Here is a 20,072-nt window from a genome sequence, read left to right on the forward strand (position 1 = left end):
GTTTTCCTATTGGTGACCTGAAAAGTGAGGGAATATTCCAACCAGGGAGATTGTTCCAGAAAAATATATGAGGTCTAGTAAATCCTTCTGAAATCTTGCTACTTCAAATTACTGTTTTCTGGATTGGTGGTGGTGGAGAAAGACATAAGGAAAATTAAAAAACACATGGAAAGCTGCCAGGCTCTATGTCCCTACATGTCCAACCAGCTGCTCGGGAGAAAAACATGGAAAACTTATTGTCACTATGTGGCAAGTCTAAATGTCTTTTACAAACGGGACTGTTTGAGAGATGATACAAACCAATCTTAGTTTATTACAATAATTTTTAACTTATGCGAACAATGCGCCTTTTTGACTCTTTTATTCAGTGTTGGTATCCTCTTCACCTTAATAGTCAAAGAATCACAGAATCTTTTAGCTTGGAAAAGACCTCTGAGGTCACTGAATCCAACCTATGACCAAACACCACTATGTCAACTAGACCATGGTACTGTCACATCCAGTCTTTCTTTAAACAGTGCCCGGGATGGTGACTCTATCCCCTCCCATTCAATGCTTAACAACCCTTTCTATGAAAAAGTTCCTCCTGATGTTCAGCCTTAACCTCCCCTGGCACAGCTTAAGGCTGTGTGCTCTCATCCTGACATTTGTTATCTGGGAGAACAGGCCAACTCCCCACCTTGCTCCTTTCAGGTAATTGCAGAGTGCTAAGGCACCCCCAGAGCCTCCTTTGCTCCAGGCTAAACAGCCCCAGTTCCCTCAGCCACTCCTCACCAGAACCTGTGCTCCAGACCCTTCACCAGCTTTGTTGCCTTTCTCTGGAAATGCTCCAGAACCAAAATGTCCCTCCTGATCTGAGGGGCTGAGAACTGAACACAGGCCTCAAGGCGTGGCCTCACCAGTGCTGGGTACATGGGAACAATCACTGCCCTGCTCCTGCTGGCCACACTATTGCTGATACAGGATGCCACTGGCCTCCTTGGCCACCTGGGCACACGCTGGCTCATGGTCAGATGCAGTTGCCCAGCACCTCCAGGTCATTTTCCACCAGGCTGCTTTCTGGACACTGCCCAGCCTGTACAGGCAGTAGTAGTGTACAGTGTACAGTAGTAGTGTATATGCCAGCAGCCTGTTCTCAGCAACAGCAGCACCAACTGCCCCTGCTGATGAGCAGACATTGTGAGGACATCATCTCCAAGCCTCTCTTGTGGCCCTAAGGAAGAACCAGCATGTGGAGAACAGCGGTGTCATGGCTCCTGTTTAGCTGGTTATCCCAGTCACTCTTTCCCAAGAGGTATTTCATATCATCATCTTTGTCAGCATCTTCTGAGCCAAAACCCTCTTTCAAACCAATGACTGCACAATGATGGTTAAATTCCCTGTCATGTAGGGTGGAGAAAACAGAGCCAAAAAAGGACTATTTGAAGTTACATATCTGTGTAACTTCTCACTGTGGCAAAGCCAGAGGGTTCATCACCTGCAGGACCAAGGTAAACAAACAAGTCAATCTCTATAAATTCTTATTTTTGAACAAGTCTGATGTTATTAATATTTATGTGGGGGAAGATCCAAGGATATGGCAGAATCCCAATATAAACCAGGTTTGCTCATATAATCTCTCAATAAGCCTTCAAACTAGTCCTATGACAAGCATATTGTTTGAAAAACAGATAGGGGATTTACTGAAAGGCATTCCTTCACATATTTTCCTATGAGGATTCCACATTAGTAATGTTAAAAAATAGTCTATTGTCTGGAATAGCAGACATTAGACTTGGTGCTATTTGAGGTTCTTATACACAGAACTAGTGATCCAAAACATCACCTCATGCAGAATGCAAATATCCATATACATGCAGAAAAGCAAATGCAAGGGTGCACACTCCCCAAGTGCTGCCTACTCTAATGCCATTCCAGCCTCAGTGGAAAGCCACTGCTAAATTGTGTGTGCTTAGTTGCACCAGAGCATACACAATTCTTAAATACAAACAATTATTATCAGCATTGTACTGACTGTGATTTGCCTTTGTTTTGTCTTTCTACCTCAATTTCTTTTCAAACCATCAGCCACTTTAATGTTGGAAGTCTCCATACCACTGAAGCTAACTATTTACCATTATGTTAACGGTAATCTGAAGTTAACACGTATGTGTGTGCAAGTTTATAGGTATTTATCTTTTTCTTCTAAGCCAATTACTTTTGTTAAGAGACAATTACTTTAAGAGACTATAGTCCAGTTACAATCAATCAACTTTGCTAATCTCTAAAAAAATCCAAGGTAACAGTAGTCAATTTATAGGCAGTCCTTTCTCCATGAGGGCAAAATAAAAAGGTTCTTAAAATTTTCCATCCAAGTCTCATTACAGTCCAGCTAGGGAGTGGCAATAGGATGAAAGCCAAGGAATTTCCAGAAATCTTGAAGTGCTACTAAGTCACTACTGACGCAGAGCCCTGACTATTTGCTTGAGGAAAGATGCAGGGCCATTCTGCCCCTAATTAGCAGATATTATCAATGCATCCCAAAAAAAAGTAAAAAATTCTTGCCTGCTTATAGTGGGGAAAGAAAAAGGATACTTACTTCCCCATTTAGGAAAAAACACAAGCTTTTAGCACTCTTTGACCCCAGTCTCTGGAAAAGACTATTTTAGTTACCACCTTTTCTAAATCCCTTCCTCAATTCATTCTTTATTCAGATTATATTTAGTTTACAGTTTAAAAGATTAATGCATCTATTGATGTGAAAATATCCTAAAAAATATTAGTAGGTGTATAAAATCCAGAGACCAGTCCTCTGGCAGAATGTCTCCCAAAACAGGTTTAATGGAATATATGGGGTTGAAGCCCTAATGAATCCTGAACTTCATTAACCACCACAGAAGATCTAATGATTTACATGCAGGAAGGTAAGCATGGACATTGCAGATTTCCTTGGGGTGATTTCCTGGATTTCAGAATGGCAAGCTCACATGCTTCAACATAGTTATGAGAATTTGCATTTGGTTGCAAAGGCATAAGTTATTGCACTACTCTGTCTCCTTCAAAACCCTCAGAAAAAGAATTGGTATGAATCCTGAAATTATCACTTAGCTTGTTCTCTTGATCTCCTTGGACTTCTACTGCTACTTTCTGGATTTTAAGACAACACTATTAAAAAGAAAAAAAACCCAAACAAATCAATCTATAACTCAGGTGAAGAACACAGGTAGATATTCCGGGTATGTCTTTGTGGCTTTTTCTGCTGTAATACAACAAAACAAAAAAGCATATATATAGTAAATAATAATACAGGACAGGCCTTCACACTGGAAATAATGCAACAGCTCTTCCTGTGGATGTGAAAAATCCATTGTTTACATGCCATGTTCTGAAAAATAATGTTAAAATGGCTAGGCTTGTGGCTAGCTGAATAAAAATAAATGCTGTGAACATGCCATTGTCTCCTTAGTCTAGGTTCCGAGCAGTCAGGGGTGCTACTCCATAAAATTCTTGTGGTAAGAGATTATTTAATCTGACAAACAAGTCACTACCTGGCTTCAGATGTAAATCTCAAACTGCCTACAGTACACTGAATTGCAAAAACTAATTGAAAAGACTTTTAAAAGGGGATAGGCTTGGAAACCTTCCTGTCTGCCTCTTTATACCTCTGTGCATGCAGAATCAAAACAAAATCTAAACATTATACTTTATATATGTATAATTGAAGTGTGCATATATATGTTTATATATATCCTATATTCCACTCTTCTGAAGTGCTTATCCTTTTTACAAAATACCTTGCTTGTGAGACACAATGCAAACCTACCCCTATTGAGACCATATACCAATGAATTACTCATCAACAATATCACCAATATCACTTTCCCTCTTTTCTTGCATTTTCCATATATTTAGTGGATTCTCATTTGAACTGGTGAATTAAAGTTCCTCACTTTTTTTATCCCTCCTCCAGTCTTCTTTTCTAAGGGGGTTTTCCACTTTGGATACTGTAGTTCTTTTCCAACAAATCTAGCTGCCTCATTCCAAATCTAGGAAAAAGCAGATGTCAGGACATTATTTCTTGAATGTGAAGGATTGTTTAAGTGCTCTCTCCCCTTTGAATGGGAGTTGAAAACCTGACCCATTTAGACAGGCAGAGTTACAATCACACACAAATTAAAAGCAAAGATACTTTGTTTTTTCAATTATTTGAATGCTAAGGACCAATTCATAATCCCTAAAATATTGTAATAAATGTCATTGCAGATAAAATTATCTGGATCTAAAAGCATGAAAGAGGGCAGTCAGACATTTCATTGTCAACGTGGAAAATAATAAAGTTGAATAAACTAGTTTCATAGCTGTCTTCCAAGCCCTTGGCTCAGAAGCAAGGTTGGAAACAGATTTCTGCCTCTTGCTGCCGGTAGAGATAATTGCTACAGCAGGCTCTCCTTGCTTCAAGTATTTTTATTTTCTTTTTGGTGGAATTAACCTGGTATTCCTTTTTTGAGGAAATTTCAACACAGAAATTTCAACTAGGCACATTGACAATTACTCCCATCCTCTGTTAGAGACCGACTAAATACCAGAGGGTAGAAATTACATACTTGCTGAAGGAAATACTGCAAACAAGCACTTCACCTGGCTATTCTAGTGATATTTGCTCCTTCTTGATACAACACCCTTGCTGTGATTACTTGGAATTGACAGCTTTCTCTTAATTTGTTAGAAGCTCCCCAGAACACAGGTAGGACATTCCACAATAACTGTAGCATGGTTCAAATCAGTTTTGTAGCTTTATTAGCTATGTATGGTGCATTGTGTGAGTGTGCTTCAGGGTTAATCATCATTATCATGACAGAAATACACAGACAATAAATAATGCAAAGTATGTTTTCTAGAATTAATATAGAGAAGACCTTCCATGTTAACCTTCCAACAAGAATTCCTATTTCTGGGGAACAATCATTAAAGATCATGTGCTCAACCAGATTCCTCAGCCATCATATATCACCTTGCATTAACCTCTAAGCAAGCTGCCTTTACAGCAATACAGTTAACAGAGGTGACGTAGATACCTGCCCAGGGGGACTGCACCATCACCCAGGTAGCCTTCACCATGGTACCTTCTAGGCATGAAGTTCCTGGTACCAACAGGCCAAACTTGTTCAGCAAGAACCTCTGTAATTGTTGTTGGCTGCATGTGCTGACAGGGTTGCTGCTGCTGCTCCATCTCTGGCTCTGTTGATTCTTCTTTCTGTGCCAAAGCCAGGGTTGCTCCCTCTGGATCCCAAGAGGTGGAGAGGCCAAAGTGTAACAATATGTCTTAGGGTTCTTCCTTCCTGGGCAGGGATTGTGGAAGACTACACCACTACAAGTCCTACAGAACAATGTTTCCTTAGATGTAGTTATGCCTGACCTTGGATAAGGTGTAAAATTTCTCAACAGAGCTGTACCAAGAGCCAAAGTTTGTTTTAATCAAGCAGTAACTACCCAGCAGATGCAACAACACAGAGCACCTTGGCATAGAACTTCTGTCCTTGTCACATCTTTGTCTTGAACATCTCTGTTGCAATCCTGAGGCCACTCATCTCCCTAGTGTGATATTGCCAAGGGTAAAGGAAGAAGGTGGGATGTATTTCCACTTCTCTTCCCTAGGCAGAGCTATGTTTTCCTCAGCCATAGGCCACAGGCTATCTGTGAAGTTCTCACAGAACTTCAGGCTGTTAGCCTGGAGGCTTTGAAAGGCAGAGAAAATATCATCAAGCTGGAGACACCTAAGACTAGAGAGCAAGTGTGTATTGAATGCAGTGAGTGGACAGCTAGTAGCGCTGCCCTACCTATTGAGACATTGATAACACATTTTAAAGTGTCACCTGAAAGACAGCAATCCTGCATTTTCCTAGAATATCTGGTAACTGTGGATCCAAAATAATTTCTCTTGATTGTCACAGCAAAGAAAAAGTCAGTGAGAGAAGCCAAGTTATTTTGTTGAAATGCTTATTTTACACAGCCTATGGCTTTGAACAGCTGCTTAGCAAACTATGCAGTCCACATTGGTGTCTTTGGAAGACCAACTGTCCTGAGGAAAGTTACCAGAGAAGAGGTACCTGCTTGGCTCCTTCCTGAAATGAAACCAGACCACTATGAACACCAAAGTCCAAGCAGGTGCACATAGCTTCTGGGTATGAATTCCAAATTCATAAAATAATAATGGAGCTTCTATCTCAGCTGCTGGTTTTTTGTTTGCCTTCCTTCTCAATCTTGTTCAAAGGATTTAATCAAGTTAATTTTTCTTGGCACTATGTTCTCCATGTTTTGAAGCATTAGGGGATAGCATGATCTCTGCTACCACAGGAATATGATCCCACATGAAAAAGAAATACAGCAAGCAATAAAATACCATGGACTGCTTTTGATTCACCATAAAAACTATTATTAGGCTAATGCAGCCATCCTAGTCAAATTTGGGACAGTCATTTTTGGGGAGAGACTATTTAAAATTTTAGGCAATGGCCATGAAACCAACAATTCTTTTGTGGGAGCTGCCTGATATATTGTCCAGCAGTCAGACATTATGCTGTCACAAATGAAATGCTCTTCCTTTTCAAGTTTTATCTTCTTGTTTGGCTGTCACAAGGATCCTTCCATGAGTTTTCTTGCCGAGAGCAGAAGAAAAGACTTTTTTGGCATCAGGAAAGTAATCAGTCAAGATCATTGTTATGCTGGAAGTAAGCCACCTTTTATCTTAAGAAATTTATATCTCAGCTGAAGATCCAAACACTCACTCAAGCAACCTCCTGAACACAGGGGAGGGATGTGTGCTGTTTGACCTCCAGGATACAACTCCACATCTCTCATGCCATCATAGGAGATAAAAAACACCACAGGACAGGCTGTTATCCTCCAGGTACACGATGTAATTTACCAGTGACCACAATATTTAATGTGGTAGCAGCACATTTATATTTCTGGGACTGCTTAGTCTTGAGAAAAGGTTGAGCCCCCCAATGTGTATAAGTACCTAAAAGGAAAGTGTGAAACGCAAACTCAGATTCTTAGTGGTATCCTCTGAAAGGACATGAAATAAAGTACATTCAATTTACACATAATTTTCATTTATCTGTTTTTAAACAGCATGAACAAACACTAGAACAGGTTACCCAGAGAGGTTGTAGAGTTTCCAACCTTAGAGATATACAAAACTTAATCGAGCACAGGTCCTTTCCACTGATTCTGTAGGAAAATTCCTCAGAGATGTATTTATCTGGCACAGATTTTCAGGTAAAATTGTCCTAGGGCTTTGACAAACATGAACCTGCTGAGAATCCCTAAATCCTACTGCCAGACTTACTGCTTCTAATTTTCCTCAACAGAAGGTGTTCACAAAGACACTAAAAATGAAAAGCTACTTGCTCTCACTAGAGCTGGAGTTTGATACTCATAGTGTGCATATGCAGAGCTCACTTTTCCCCTTTGCTCCAGGAGGGAAAAGTATGTTCTGTTAGTATAAAAAGGTGAGGAGGCTGAAGACACAGATACACCACATAGTAATTAGTGGTAGAATTTGTGAACACTGCAATGTGTGTATGGATTGCACATTGAGACAACCTCTTTTTCACTTGGTTAACTTCTGTTTCCGGAGGCGTACTGTAAAATGAGTAAAAATTTTGAGGAAGAGAAGCTGAAGATCTGAAAGGAGATTGAAACAAATCTCTTCTTCATCACTCTGAATCTAGCTCTCATCAATCCATCATAAAGGTAAGGTGATTTTTAACATACTTGTTTTACTCAGTGTTTCTTGCTCATCAGTAGTAAAGTAGCTCTATGTGAACCTTTCTCTGCTAATAAACCTTACTATGCGTTTAGGCAAGGGAAATTAAGGTAGTTTCTAGGCCATCATTGAAACAAAAAAAGACTCCCCATTAAAAAGTCCCCCTTTTCTCCATACTGTTCCAATTGCTATACCAATTGCTAGCAGACAACTGTGAGATGAAGTGGATTTAGCATGTACAGAAGTGATGTACACATAAGCTTCCTTTTTCTTGTTTTAGATTACAAGAAGTCAAGGTAGCTTTCTAACATCCATTGTCAAAAAGGGCAATGCCTCCACAGCATATGCTCAAAATAAATGAACAGTCCTAAGAGTAAACAGAAAGTAAACCAAGTCTCTGTAGACACAAGGCAACCTATCACCCAACTCAGAGAAGCAAAACATTATGCTGTTACTCAAAGGATGGCTGTAATGATACCATTCAGCTCTGTCAACATCATTCCTTTCTGAAACAATCCCAAGAGAAACCCCTATTATACAACACAACACCCTTGCTTTTAGTAGTTCATTGTCTCTTTTGATGAGACATTGAATAGCCCACCTAGACTGGCAGTCTCATGCTTTATAAATGCAAATTTATTCTTCTTAGATGACAATTTAAAATAGTTCTTAAAATACTGTACTTAAAAGATGCAAAGACTTCTGTTACAAAGTTGCAGTCATAGTATTAGCTTTTAAAATAAATTAGGCACAAAGTAGATTAGCAGCACAAATGCTTAATTTACATATCCTTCCCTATCCCTGTCTCAACATCCATTGTCATCTGGAAGTTGAGAGATCACACCTCCAAAAATTAATAAATGTAGTTGTTTTTTTTCACCAACACTGTGTATATTTTTCTCCCAAAACTTTCATTTGTAAGAGTTAGAATCTGTTGTTTGAGGAAATTCTTGAATTCCTCAGCTTACCAGGAATGGTAATGGCACCAGCAGTACAGATCATCCTCGTGGATCACAGAATGGCAGCAAGAAGTCAGATCCACTACAGGCTTTTCAGGATACCTGCTAAATACATGTGGTTTCTTGGTCTTTTCTTGCCCCCAAAGTTGCCAATTATTGGTTTGTGATGCAGGATCCATTTTAAGGCATTATAAGCCAAAGCAACTAAGTTCAATTAATGTATTTTCATAATCAGGTGAAAAGAAAACAATTCAAAAACAATAGTTCAGATGAAAGCTGTTGATTAAGAGCCAGTTAAAAAGCAACTCTTAAAAATCTTGTTACTATTGCAAAATGAGGCACCCAAAGTTCACAGCTGCTAGTGAAGTGAACTTTACCCACCACCACCTTTAACTAACTTCAACACCGACTTTAGAGCTGCTTGTCTCTGAATTTTGTAATTTTTCACTCCTTCTTTGGTCGACCTTTGAAGGTATTCATTAAATCACTGAGTCCAAAGTAGTCTAAAAAGAGAATTGCTGCTTTCACTGGCAGGAAGCTGTAAGGTAGGGACATGGAAGAAGAAGACAAAAAGAAACAAAGTGATATCAGAAGAGTTGTGCAGTTTTATCACAGAATTAGTTTAACCTGGCTAATACTGGCAAAGGCAGTATACTCTTTAGAACATAGACCCACTGGTCCTCTCAAAATATCCTTTACACTCATTTGGCAGCCTGGGTTATAGACAGATCAGTATTCCAACCTGGCTTGCAACAGAGTCAAAAGTGCCCAAATGCTAGAGCAAGACACCAGATGGATTTACAGTTGAACTTAGTGATCTTAGAGGTCTTTTCCAACCAATAATTCTCTGACATGCAGTAATGGAGAAGCAGGTCATCTCTACAGCCCCCAGTAAAACTGCACCCCAGTGGAGTCAGCAAGGCACAGTTAGATAGTTCTGCCATTGTTCTATGGCCCAAGGGTAGACTGAACCCACAGAAACAAATAAACAAACAAACAAAACCCTTCCAAAAATGTGCATAACTTAATGAAAATTCAAACTAGCAAGTAGAAGCTTCTTTTATTCTTTAAGCATCCCCAAACAGAAAAGAGAGAGGGGAAAAGAAACATAACTTACCTTCTTAAAAAATAGAAAATATAAACAATGCGTGGTATAAACAGGACTTCTTGGTTCTGCCGAACAGCCCTGATTATCCTCTCGGCCACGTACTCTGGCTCCAGAACAGGAAGCAGACGTGGCCACCTAAAAAAGAGAGTATTTATTGCTATCATACAAATTGCTTTGGATTCACATTTTCTTCAAAAAAGTCTCAATTTTACAGTTATTCAACTAAAAAAAAAGAAATAAATACCACAAGTCCTATGAACAAGAGAATCTTCATTATGTTAAAGTGAGTGGACATGATTATTCCCCCCTGTATAACCTCTCATAAGACAAAACTAGAGACCTCATACTAAGACACACCAGACTTTTATTTGGCTCCCAAACTTTGTCAGTATACGTGCATACTGAGCAAAGCTATACCATCAATTTCAGGACGAGAATGAGGGTTTAGAAATCAGAGAGGACAAATAGAGCATTTGGCTTCTGCAAAGGAAAGGACACCAATTATGTTTCACTTTTCACCTTAAATGAATACTAAAGTACCTAGGCCTTTTGAGTTGCCCAGTCATGGGATAACACCCATCTGAACCCTTAAAAGTAATACAAGCAGAAAAAAGCCTGGCTCGTGATTTTCATAAAGGAAATAGAGATTTATAACATGCTAAAAATGCAACTTTCATAAAAACCTCACAAGAGTTTACTTACTTGGATTTAATACCATCAAACATTCCCGTGTTTATCACATAAGGACACACAATTGTGGTTTTAACACCAGTCTTTCTCAGACTTCTCATCTCTATATCAATTGACTCTGCAAAACCAATTGCTGCAAATTTACTTGCACAGTAATCTGTAAAATAAAACATTATTGCAGTTAAATATTTAAATTTAAAAATTAAACTTTACTGTCTAATACTAAACCACTTCACATCAGAATAAGAATGGTTTTCAGGATTAGGTTAAAATTTGCTTTTGATCTGATTCATTCCTCTTCTTTCCTCTCCTAAATCAACTGTTGTTCTAGACTGGCAGACAGAGAGTTTCTCATGACATGTCTGCTACCATTTTTTCACTCTCTAATGAACAATGGTAAATGAAATTGTTTTTCATACCATTTTTTCTTTAAATCCATGCACTCACTTATTATGCCTCAAACCCACCTTTTCAAGACTCTCTAATGTGGTTTTGACTTGAAACTCTCTGGGAGCTAGATTTCTTTTACTGATATGTCACCTTATTTCATATTCTGCCCTCTTTGTATACATATTCCAGAAATGCCTTCTGAGGTCCCTCTATATCTAAAGTGGCCTCTCCCCTATCAGAAACCTGCAAGTAAATTTTAATAACATTGAGATTCTCAGCTTCCAAAGCTCTATATGGCTTCTAGATCCTTCTGCCTTGGCAGAAAAACCTGTTTCACAGCACTGCTGAGCTTCTGGAAAACACTTTGTAAAGAAATTATCTGTTTAAAGTCAGCTGTTTTGAAAGTCTGACTACTGGCTTTAACTATATGGAAAGATCCAGAAATTCAAAATAAGTTAGTTTTTCCCCCCCCCCATAGATATTGACTGCACAGTTTAAAATCAAATTAATTACTTAAATTAATATTAGCTTTAATCCTCTTTAATACACTACCTGCAATCTGACTGGCTCCACACAGTCCTGCACAGCTTGCTATGCTAACCAAGTGTCCGTGGTTAGCAGCAATCATTGCTGGGAGGAAGGCTTTGTAAGTCTGCAAAGTAAATCAGAGCTGCAATGTAACATTTTACTAAGTAAGCTACACGCCGTAATATTTTGAAGGTGTTTGATGGTTTTGGAGAAATTCTCCCAACAGTTTAAATAAGCTTTCCCCTTCCATTATGGAAAGATGTGTGTGTGTATGTATGTGGAGCTTGAACTGCATGTTATTTGAACTCTAACCTTCAACTATTTAAATGGCGAGTTCCTACCCTACCTGTACTACCCAAGGCAGTTGGTAACTTGATGAAAGCTAAATATATGGCTTAATCTAGTCATGAAGTTTCTTTCAAACAAGAATTAAGTGCTACTGCAGATTTTGTGAAATGGCAAAGATTTCCTTCCATTAAATTAATTAAATCTTTATGATTAAATTTATTTCTAAATAAACTGACACATGATTGAATATTTTCTATACAATTCTTTATGATAGAAACACCATATAGGTGACCGGCCTTCACTGAAAGGAAGAAAAAGCACACCAGGTTACTCATTCTGGACAAAAGCTTCACTTATTATCAAGAGGATTATCAGAACATGTGGTGTTTCTTACTGGAATTATCACAGCCACAGAACATCTAGAACATTAACAGAACAGAAGAACTGAAGTAGAATTGAACATTTCTTGGGGCAGTAACTATTAACATGGGCCTGCTTCATGTCAGTTAATAATGAGACAGTAATTTATGACTAGCCTCAGAATTTAGCAGATGGTGGACTTCAGTTCTTAAGAGAATTTCTAAATGTGAAGTGCTTCCACCTGCCTACACTAGAGATTCCCAAAGAATCCATTCTTCCACGCTTTTAAAAAAAATTTTACCCACTCCAGAGCAAATAAATAATTTCTTGTATCATTTCTGACTGAACTTCCAAAGAGGTCTATATGTTTTCCTCAATTCTAAAAGGCAAAATACATTGAAAACATGTTAAAAGTATGTCTTAGTATGTATATGCAAAATACAGGTTTTACCCAGAAGTGTGCTATTGTGTTCACTTCCATGGTTTTTTCTACAAGTGAATCTGGAGAATCAAGAAATCTCTTCCCAACTACAATACCAGCATTGTTGATCAAGATGCTGACATCGCCAACTTCTTTTTTAACCTAAAACAAAAAGCATCAAGAGAGCGCGCAATAAATCCAAACATTCTTTCCAAGTATTATTTATGAAAACGTAACAGAAATATTACACATTTAAATAAGTTGAACTTGTTATGGATCCAAACACCTCAGGTTCTTGAAGTCTCACCTGATTCCTTTTTAAATGTGAGCTCTCAAATAGATTTTCTTCAGATTTGTGGAGCTCAACAGCTCCACACAAGCTTTGCTTTCAGCACCTCTGTTTCCGAGGATAAATGTTCCAGATAAGTCTTTAATGGAGAAAGCTTAACTAATATAACAAGTATTTTTCTACAGTAAACACATCTTCAAACTAAAGAGTAATTCTGGACTAGAATCTGGTATGCTCTACCCCAGAAATTAAGTTGGCTAAAAAATAGTACGTATACATTAAACTCAGTAAGAGGAGGTACAGTTTTCATTTTAGCTCCAGACTGAGAGCCTTCATGAACAGACCCATTTGAGAGAAAAATGTAGGCTAGCTGATTGCAAGATATTATGTCAGCTCTCCAAAGGAGAATGAAAATATTTAATATAGAATTTGAGATACAAGTCATTGACCTGAGCTACCTGCGAAAAATGAAATGGGTAACACAGTGAAGAATTAAAGAATAATTTATCACCTATCCTTTATTCTAGCTTAGCTTCCTCGTATTCCTTAAAATTGCTCTAATCTATTTTTTTTAACTAAGCTTTAGGAGTTGGGTACTTCTGGAACAGAGACATTAGAAATAAATTTTAAGCTATAGGTTTTAATAGCCAAAAGGCTATCCTTTATCTGTTGGTATAGGAAAGAAACAATGACCTGATAACCAAAAGGCTCTTCATGTTTCTTCCTACTGAAGTAACTTTTTCATGCTGTCTCTGTGTGGATGATGAAGCACATATTAAAGATCCACATACATTTCATTTTGGCTATAAAATTGTTTCATTGGGAGCAAAATTTTCAAACATATCCTGCCCTACCAGCATAAATTTAGTTTGCAAGACCATAGTCTTGCAAAACTCCAAGCCTGCATAAAGCTGAATCACCAGAAGAGTAAAAAGGACCTGGAACCATGCTGTCATATCTCCCAAAGTATGAACACTAAGAACCAAAGTTTACTATGCTGCATGAATTAAGCAGTGGCACCAAGCACCACCTATACTAGTGTTTTTGTAACTGATAAGATTGGATGATTCTACGTCATCAGCAGGACATGACATTTCTGAAATAATGGTAGTAAGGTGTTTTCTTCTATGCAGATTAGCATGAGGATTATTAGTGAATCTGGCAGTTGCTGAACTGCTGACAAAAGGTTTTAAGTGAGGGACCACACACTGGACCCTACTGCAACTTCTTTGTTCCTGCAAGCTGTTTGCATCATCCTGAACCCATGTCACACAGATCCACACCCAGTTCTCTTTTTCAAATTTCACCAGCGTGGCTCAGCCACTGCTTTTCTCCATGGGCCCAGAGTGCTAGCCTTCAATTCAAGTTCTCAAACCCAAAGGTTAATTTTCATCTGCTTCATTCCAGTATCCTTCACACTACTATATTCTTCCTCCAGCTCTCCCAGTTCAGCAGGAAGCACAGCTACAGGACTATGGAGAGACATGCAACTTCTTTGCAAGGACAGCAGATGTCCAGCTCAGCTGGTGTAATAGCTGCAAGGGGGACCAAAGCTGAACAGCATTACTGGCATACAAAACCAATAGCACCAGCCTCTAGCAAGCTGCAATTCATACACAAGCTTCATGTATCAGAAAGCCTATCACAGTCATTTTTGCACAGACAGAAAAAGACAGAAAATTGGAGCTTCTTAAAGACCACCAAAACATTACTTCAACCAAAAGATGTCCTGAAGACAGCTGAACTTTTTGTTAAAAAAAATCATCCCCAAGCAAGACTCACAGTGGAAATCTCTTAGTTCAACAGTTAAGTTTAGCAGATTTTAAGTGAATGAGAACAGGTTCTTAGACTTGAAACTGTTTAACAATTTTAGCTTTTGGCAATACTGCTAGTCTGCCCAAATTATTTAACCACATGCTATGTTTACAAAGCTCTTCAGAAATGAAAGAAAGAAATAAAATATATAAGACATCAAGATACATTTATTAATTCAGATAAAGTAAGTCTGCCAAAATCTCTTCACAGCAATGGAATTATTTGAAAATTGTTTAAGCAGTTAATCCTTTTTACAATGTATGGTCTTTTGGTAAAAGGCTGCCAGAACTTGAAATACTGCTTTAGCTTCAATAAATTGATTTTCCGCACTTCACGATTAAGTGCCTGCTCAGTCATTGAATGAATAAATAAGAAGCTACTCAGTTAAAATGAGCTACTGAAAAAAAGAGCCAGCTCTTTTTTATTTTTTAAGGAGTAGAGATACACAAGTCAACTCTAAAAACAAGAATTCTTGAAATAGATAGGAAGCAATACATTCAGAATTAATTAACTTTAATCTCTTGCTTTGAATCCACTAGAAAACTTACTCATGCATCTTACACCCATGCTTGCACTCATCTTGGAATAATGCCAAAGCCACAAATATACTTTACCTGGTCAGCTACTCTGTAGATATCCTGTCTTTTGCTACAGTCACAGACATAAGAGTGTACTCTTGCTGCTCCTTTTTCCTTGACCTGTCTTACTGTGCAGTTGAGCCCCTCTTGATTAATATCCCAGAGGACCAGCGTGGCTCCAAGGCTGGCAAACTTCACCGCTAAGAGTCTTCCAATGCCACTTCCTGCTCCTGTTATTAATATGATTTCACCACTAACATTCTTCTTCCGTCCAGGAACAACCAAGAGTACCAGTGACTCCAGTAAGTAGTAAACAAGAAGTACAATCACTTTTAATGTTTCCAGGAAGAAGTTCATCTTCAGGCTATTTCTTCAGATATCTGATTAAAAAAGCCCAAAAAATTTACCAGATAGAGTAAACCATAGAGAAAATGCAAACATCAATATTGCAAAAACATTTTCAGATCCATTCTAAATACTCTCTACCCTGCTTTTGAGTACTGTTTCAAAGAAATATATAGGCATACACCTGGATATCTAATCAATTTGTCCTGTTTCTGTCTCCAGGTTGCTTCCACTTTCCTCTAAGATGCAGTATACAATTCATTTACCATTCAGCAGCAATAGGAAACACCTGCCCTCATCTACTTTAGAAATTCCCCATCCCTCATACCATAGGTTTCATTCTCTGCTCTGACAGAATGTGGACAAAAACCTAAAATAAATAAATACATACTACTACTACTAATAAAAATCTGGCCATTAAGCATCTCAAACAGAAATGCATGACACAAATCAAAATTTATGGTTTGATCAAAGAACTTCAGTGCTCACACACTAGTACTACAGGTCAGGAAAAATTCTCCTTTTAGGACCATAATGTTTTTTGCTTCGTAGGCACTCCCTGTCACCATGAAATCATATGCAGAACAAGTCACAGTCCCAATTATGCTGAAAAAACATGAGTATAAGGAGCTTCAGAAGACAATATGCTTGTAAATCTCCAAAGCACACTAGGTGAATACTTGTGTGTTACTACTGACTTTTCAACTACCTGCAGTACCATTATTGAGGAGAGCCTGCTTCTGCAGTTGAACACAGCTCTTAGAGAATGCACTGCAAAGCTGTTGAGTTTCTTCTCTTCACCTCCCTGCATTAAGCAAATGTCATAGGCTTGAATCATACCATCTCAGGTACATGTTTAAGCTCATAATCTGTACACATCCCAGTAAAGCCAACACCAAGCAGGCCTTAAATCCTTGGAGGAACATTATTTCATTTTCCAGCATACAAAAGCTGTGCAAGAAATTAATCCTTGCTTAAAACAGGTTTTAATCTTTGACTAACAACATTATGAAACAATAACATTTTCTTTCTCAACTAAACGTAGAGCATGCTGGCACCTACACTTCAACCTTTAGCACTTTCAGACATTTAGCAACTTTTAGACATACCCAGCCTGATTACATCTCTTAGTTAACTTTGCTATCCACGTGTATAGGTAGGTAATCATGTTTGACAAGTGCCAGAAGATAAGTAACTTAGGTTTCTGATACTCTGAGCAAAATTCATGAAATTGAGGTTGTGAACATACACGTGTAACTATCAATCTCAGGTTTTCTACATGGGGAAACTAGGCCAGTCTTAAAAAGAAACAGGCCTCTGCTAGAGCAGAGCTAGTTATTTCAGAAAGTTTTCTGGCAGAAACATTGGAACATCTTAAAACTGTTCTGATAACAGAAAAAACATTTGCCACAGACATAGTGGGTAGGAAAACAAGTTCTTTCTGGCAAAGGCATGGGGTGAATGCTTTCTATTGAGTACTTTCTATTCTTCATTCTCATTAAAATGTGACAAAATGTGCGCAGAAGCAGTAACTCCAGTAAGAAGTGAAACGAATACCAAAACAGCACTGAAACATTTTTCTAGAGCCAATATGAGCATCTCCTGTAATAGGCTCTCTTATCTATACAGATATTACAGTTCTAAGCAAAAATATAGTTATAAAGGAAAAACATTATTAAATTTCATGCACATAAAAAAGTGCAAGTTTTTGGAAGCCCAAGTTCTTTGTTGAGTCTAAAACAGAAGAAACAAGTTAAAATAAATTCAGCTTCTGAATTTAACTTGATTGCACTAATTTAATGCACTTAACATAACACCCTGCATTTGCATGAAAGGAGACTGGTATCTCTGGCATAGATAAAGATGCTAAAGTTAATCCCTATGGAAAACCAAGTGAGGCAATTGCCTTCAGAGGCAATACACAATTTGAACTCAGTTGAAAATTTATGACAGTAATTCTTTAAGCAAGAATTAAGTTTATATAGGTCAGAGGCACATTAGATCTTTCAGAAAAGTATACCTTTCACTTAATGAAACAGAGTTGTGTATGCATGCGGACCACAGGAGACTTCCTATTAGAAGACCAACTCTACATCCTTCAACAAGATGCTTAATTTCCACGGACACATCTCTCCCCTAACTCAAATCTGACTGGGCCTCCAATCTCACTCAATGCATCAGTATTGCTAATTAAACCAGCTACTGTAACCAAGCATATCCATACAGACAATTAAATTTGCCGCTCACCTGGCCGATTTTGGTTTGTCAACTAAAGTGATCAGGGATGTATTTACAATTAACCCCCCTTAATTAACCAAGGGGGCCTTTGGCACATATAAAATCTCAAATCACTTCTGATGTCTTGTATTGTTTTTTTAGTATGCCTATGTCCACAGAGACATAAGTGTGGAGGGCTTTTATGCAGTAGAGAAATATCAGATGTTCTACAATGTTTTATTGGGGTTGCAGGTCCCCAGCCGGGTAATAATTAGCATTGATTCCATGATACTCAGAAGGCTAGTCAATCTCTTTATTATATATATAATTATTAAGAAACCCATTGCTTTTATAGACAGTTACGATACACCTGGACCTAATTGGTCGACCAATCCAAACACCATCACCACTGGCTAATTAAGAAACCACCCTTCGTTAAACAAATCTCCACAACACATTCCACGTGTTCACAACAACAGATACAGCAAGTGAAAGTAAGAATTGTTTCTCATTCTTTTCTCTGATCTTTTCACAGACCTTCCCCCAGGACAATGCCTGGGAAAGTTGTTTCTTTCTGTGGCCAGAGAGCTGTTGCCACATTTTATCAGACAGATTTCGAGTGTAGATAATTTGGCCAGCAAAGGCTTGTTGGTATATGCCAACACTCACCACCGACAGGCTCTTGCAGACCTGAGAGGGTCTTAAAGACCATCACTGCTCACGAATCACAGGGCCAGGGTTGAGGCTGGCAGCTGAACACACACCACCCTTGCTAGTCGAAGAACTAAAGGTTGATCACGCAATCACCTGAGCGGCGTTTGGCAAGGATACACTTTTCTCACTGTACCGGGAGAGTTGCGATCCCACAAAAGTACAACAGTCCTGTAGCTAAGGCTACCCAAGCGCAACAGTAAATTCTTCAGCCCCCGGGGGATGCTAGATAACCTTACCCTGGCTTGGCACAGCGCGCCTACCAACCCAACCAGCACCATAAGAAAGCCCACAAGCAGCAGCGCCCAGCTCACCGCCCTCCTCAGGCCGCCTCCCCAGGACGCACCGCTGCCCCGCAGCGCCCGGCTGCCCACGGCCCTCGGTCCTCCCACCGAGTGACCGCACACCACACCCTACCCTACCTACCTTACCTTACCTTGTCTTGTCCTGTGTTGTCTTGTCCTGTCCTGTCCCGTCCCGTCCGGCCCACAACCCCCAGCACCGGGGGTACCTTCACCTGCCGGCGTGAAGGACAGGCAAGAAATCTCCGTCTCCCACAGTGGCCCAGAGGCTCTGCGGGCAGGCGCGGCGGCGCGAAGGGAGTAAGGAGCACAGCGGGGCGGAGCCAGGCAGCCCTGCTTTCACAGGCAGCCCTGCCTTTATCAGGTAGCCCGCCCCGGCGCGGGGCTGAGCGGATGCCCGGGGTTGAGCCCGTGCCCGCTACGCAGAACGCTGGGCTGGGGGTGTGGTGCTGTCCGCGCTCCGCCCAGGGCTGCCGGCCTCCGGGGTGGGATTCAGCCGGGCAGGGGAGCGGGCCCGGCTCGGAGCTGTGGGGTCGTCCCCAGGAAGGAGAGCTGCGGCCCCGGGCGGCCGTGAGGACGCTTATTCCCCGTGGGCTCTTCGCTGAGACCAGAGGTCAAAAGCTCAAAGGACGGAGTAGTTTGTTGGGTGGAGGCCCTCGGCACAACGCCCTAACTCCCACGCTCTTTCCGTGGGTTTGTTGTTGTTGTTTGTTGGGGTTGTGTTTTTGTTTTTTGTTTGTTTTAAAAAAGTATTTATACACATGAGGTGGTCTGTGCTGAGCCCTGCACCTAGAGGCGTGGTTGATGTAGAGAGGTCACCTAGCCTGTGTGAAGCTATGCTGCACGGAAGTGGCTTCACCGGGTGAGTAGGACCCTTTCAGGGTGGTGTCCTTTTGAGGGAATGAATGACACTGCAGTTTAAAAAATGAGTTCTGGCTCTACCCAGACTAGAGTATTTGGTTTGCTAATTCAGTGAAATGCTCTTCGTTTATTGCTATATATTCACATAAGTCCCTTAGGGCAGCATTGTTTTGGAGGGTTTTTTTAACCATATGCTTATCCTTAGGCAGCAGAACTCTGAACTGTAAGTTGCTGACCATTCACAACTTCAAGGAAAGTTTGTATGATGAGAGAATGCTTAGTTCCACCAGAAAAAATATGACTGAAGGCATTTGCTTGGCAAATCATTATCATGATCATTCATATGCCTACTTTCCAGTATTATTGTATTAAAGCAGTATATTTAGGAGGGTAATGATAGTCAAACAGTGACACTGGCTGCTGCTTTGTTTTTAGAAAAAGTTCTTTTTAAAGTGGCTCA

The 20,072-nt window shown here is 39.6% G+C and overlaps 1 protein-coding gene across 1 annotated transcript; it reads right to left on the bottom strand.

Moving 5' to 3' along the window:
• Positions 1-4,753: 4,753 nt before the first annotated feature.
• Positions 4,754-19,141, bottom strand: LOC118702010 (epidermal retinol dehydrogenase 2-like). The gene is made up of 7 exons (XM_036407009.1): positions 18,886-19,141; positions 15,213-15,556; positions 12,525-12,656; positions 11,450-11,549; positions 10,520-10,664; positions 9,827-9,952; positions 4,754-9,247 (listed from the first exon to the last, which is right to left on the bottom strand). Exons 2-7 carry the CDS (start codon positions 15,531-15,533, stop codon positions 9,154-9,156), a joined length of 918 nt encoding a protein of 305 aa, XP_036262902.1. The 5' UTR covers positions 15,534-15,556; positions 18,886-19,141; the 3' UTR covers positions 4,754-9,153.
• Between the last annotated feature and the right edge of the window lie 931 nt (positions 19,142-20,072).

The sequence above is a fragment of the Molothrus ater genome, chromosome 1 (assembly GCF_012460135.2).
Source record: "Molothrus ater isolate BHLD 08-10-18 breed brown headed cowbird chromosome 1, BPBGC_Mater_1.1, whole genome shotgun sequence".
Lineage (NCBI taxonomy): Eukaryota > Metazoa > Chordata > Aves > Passeriformes > Icteridae > Molothrus > Molothrus ater.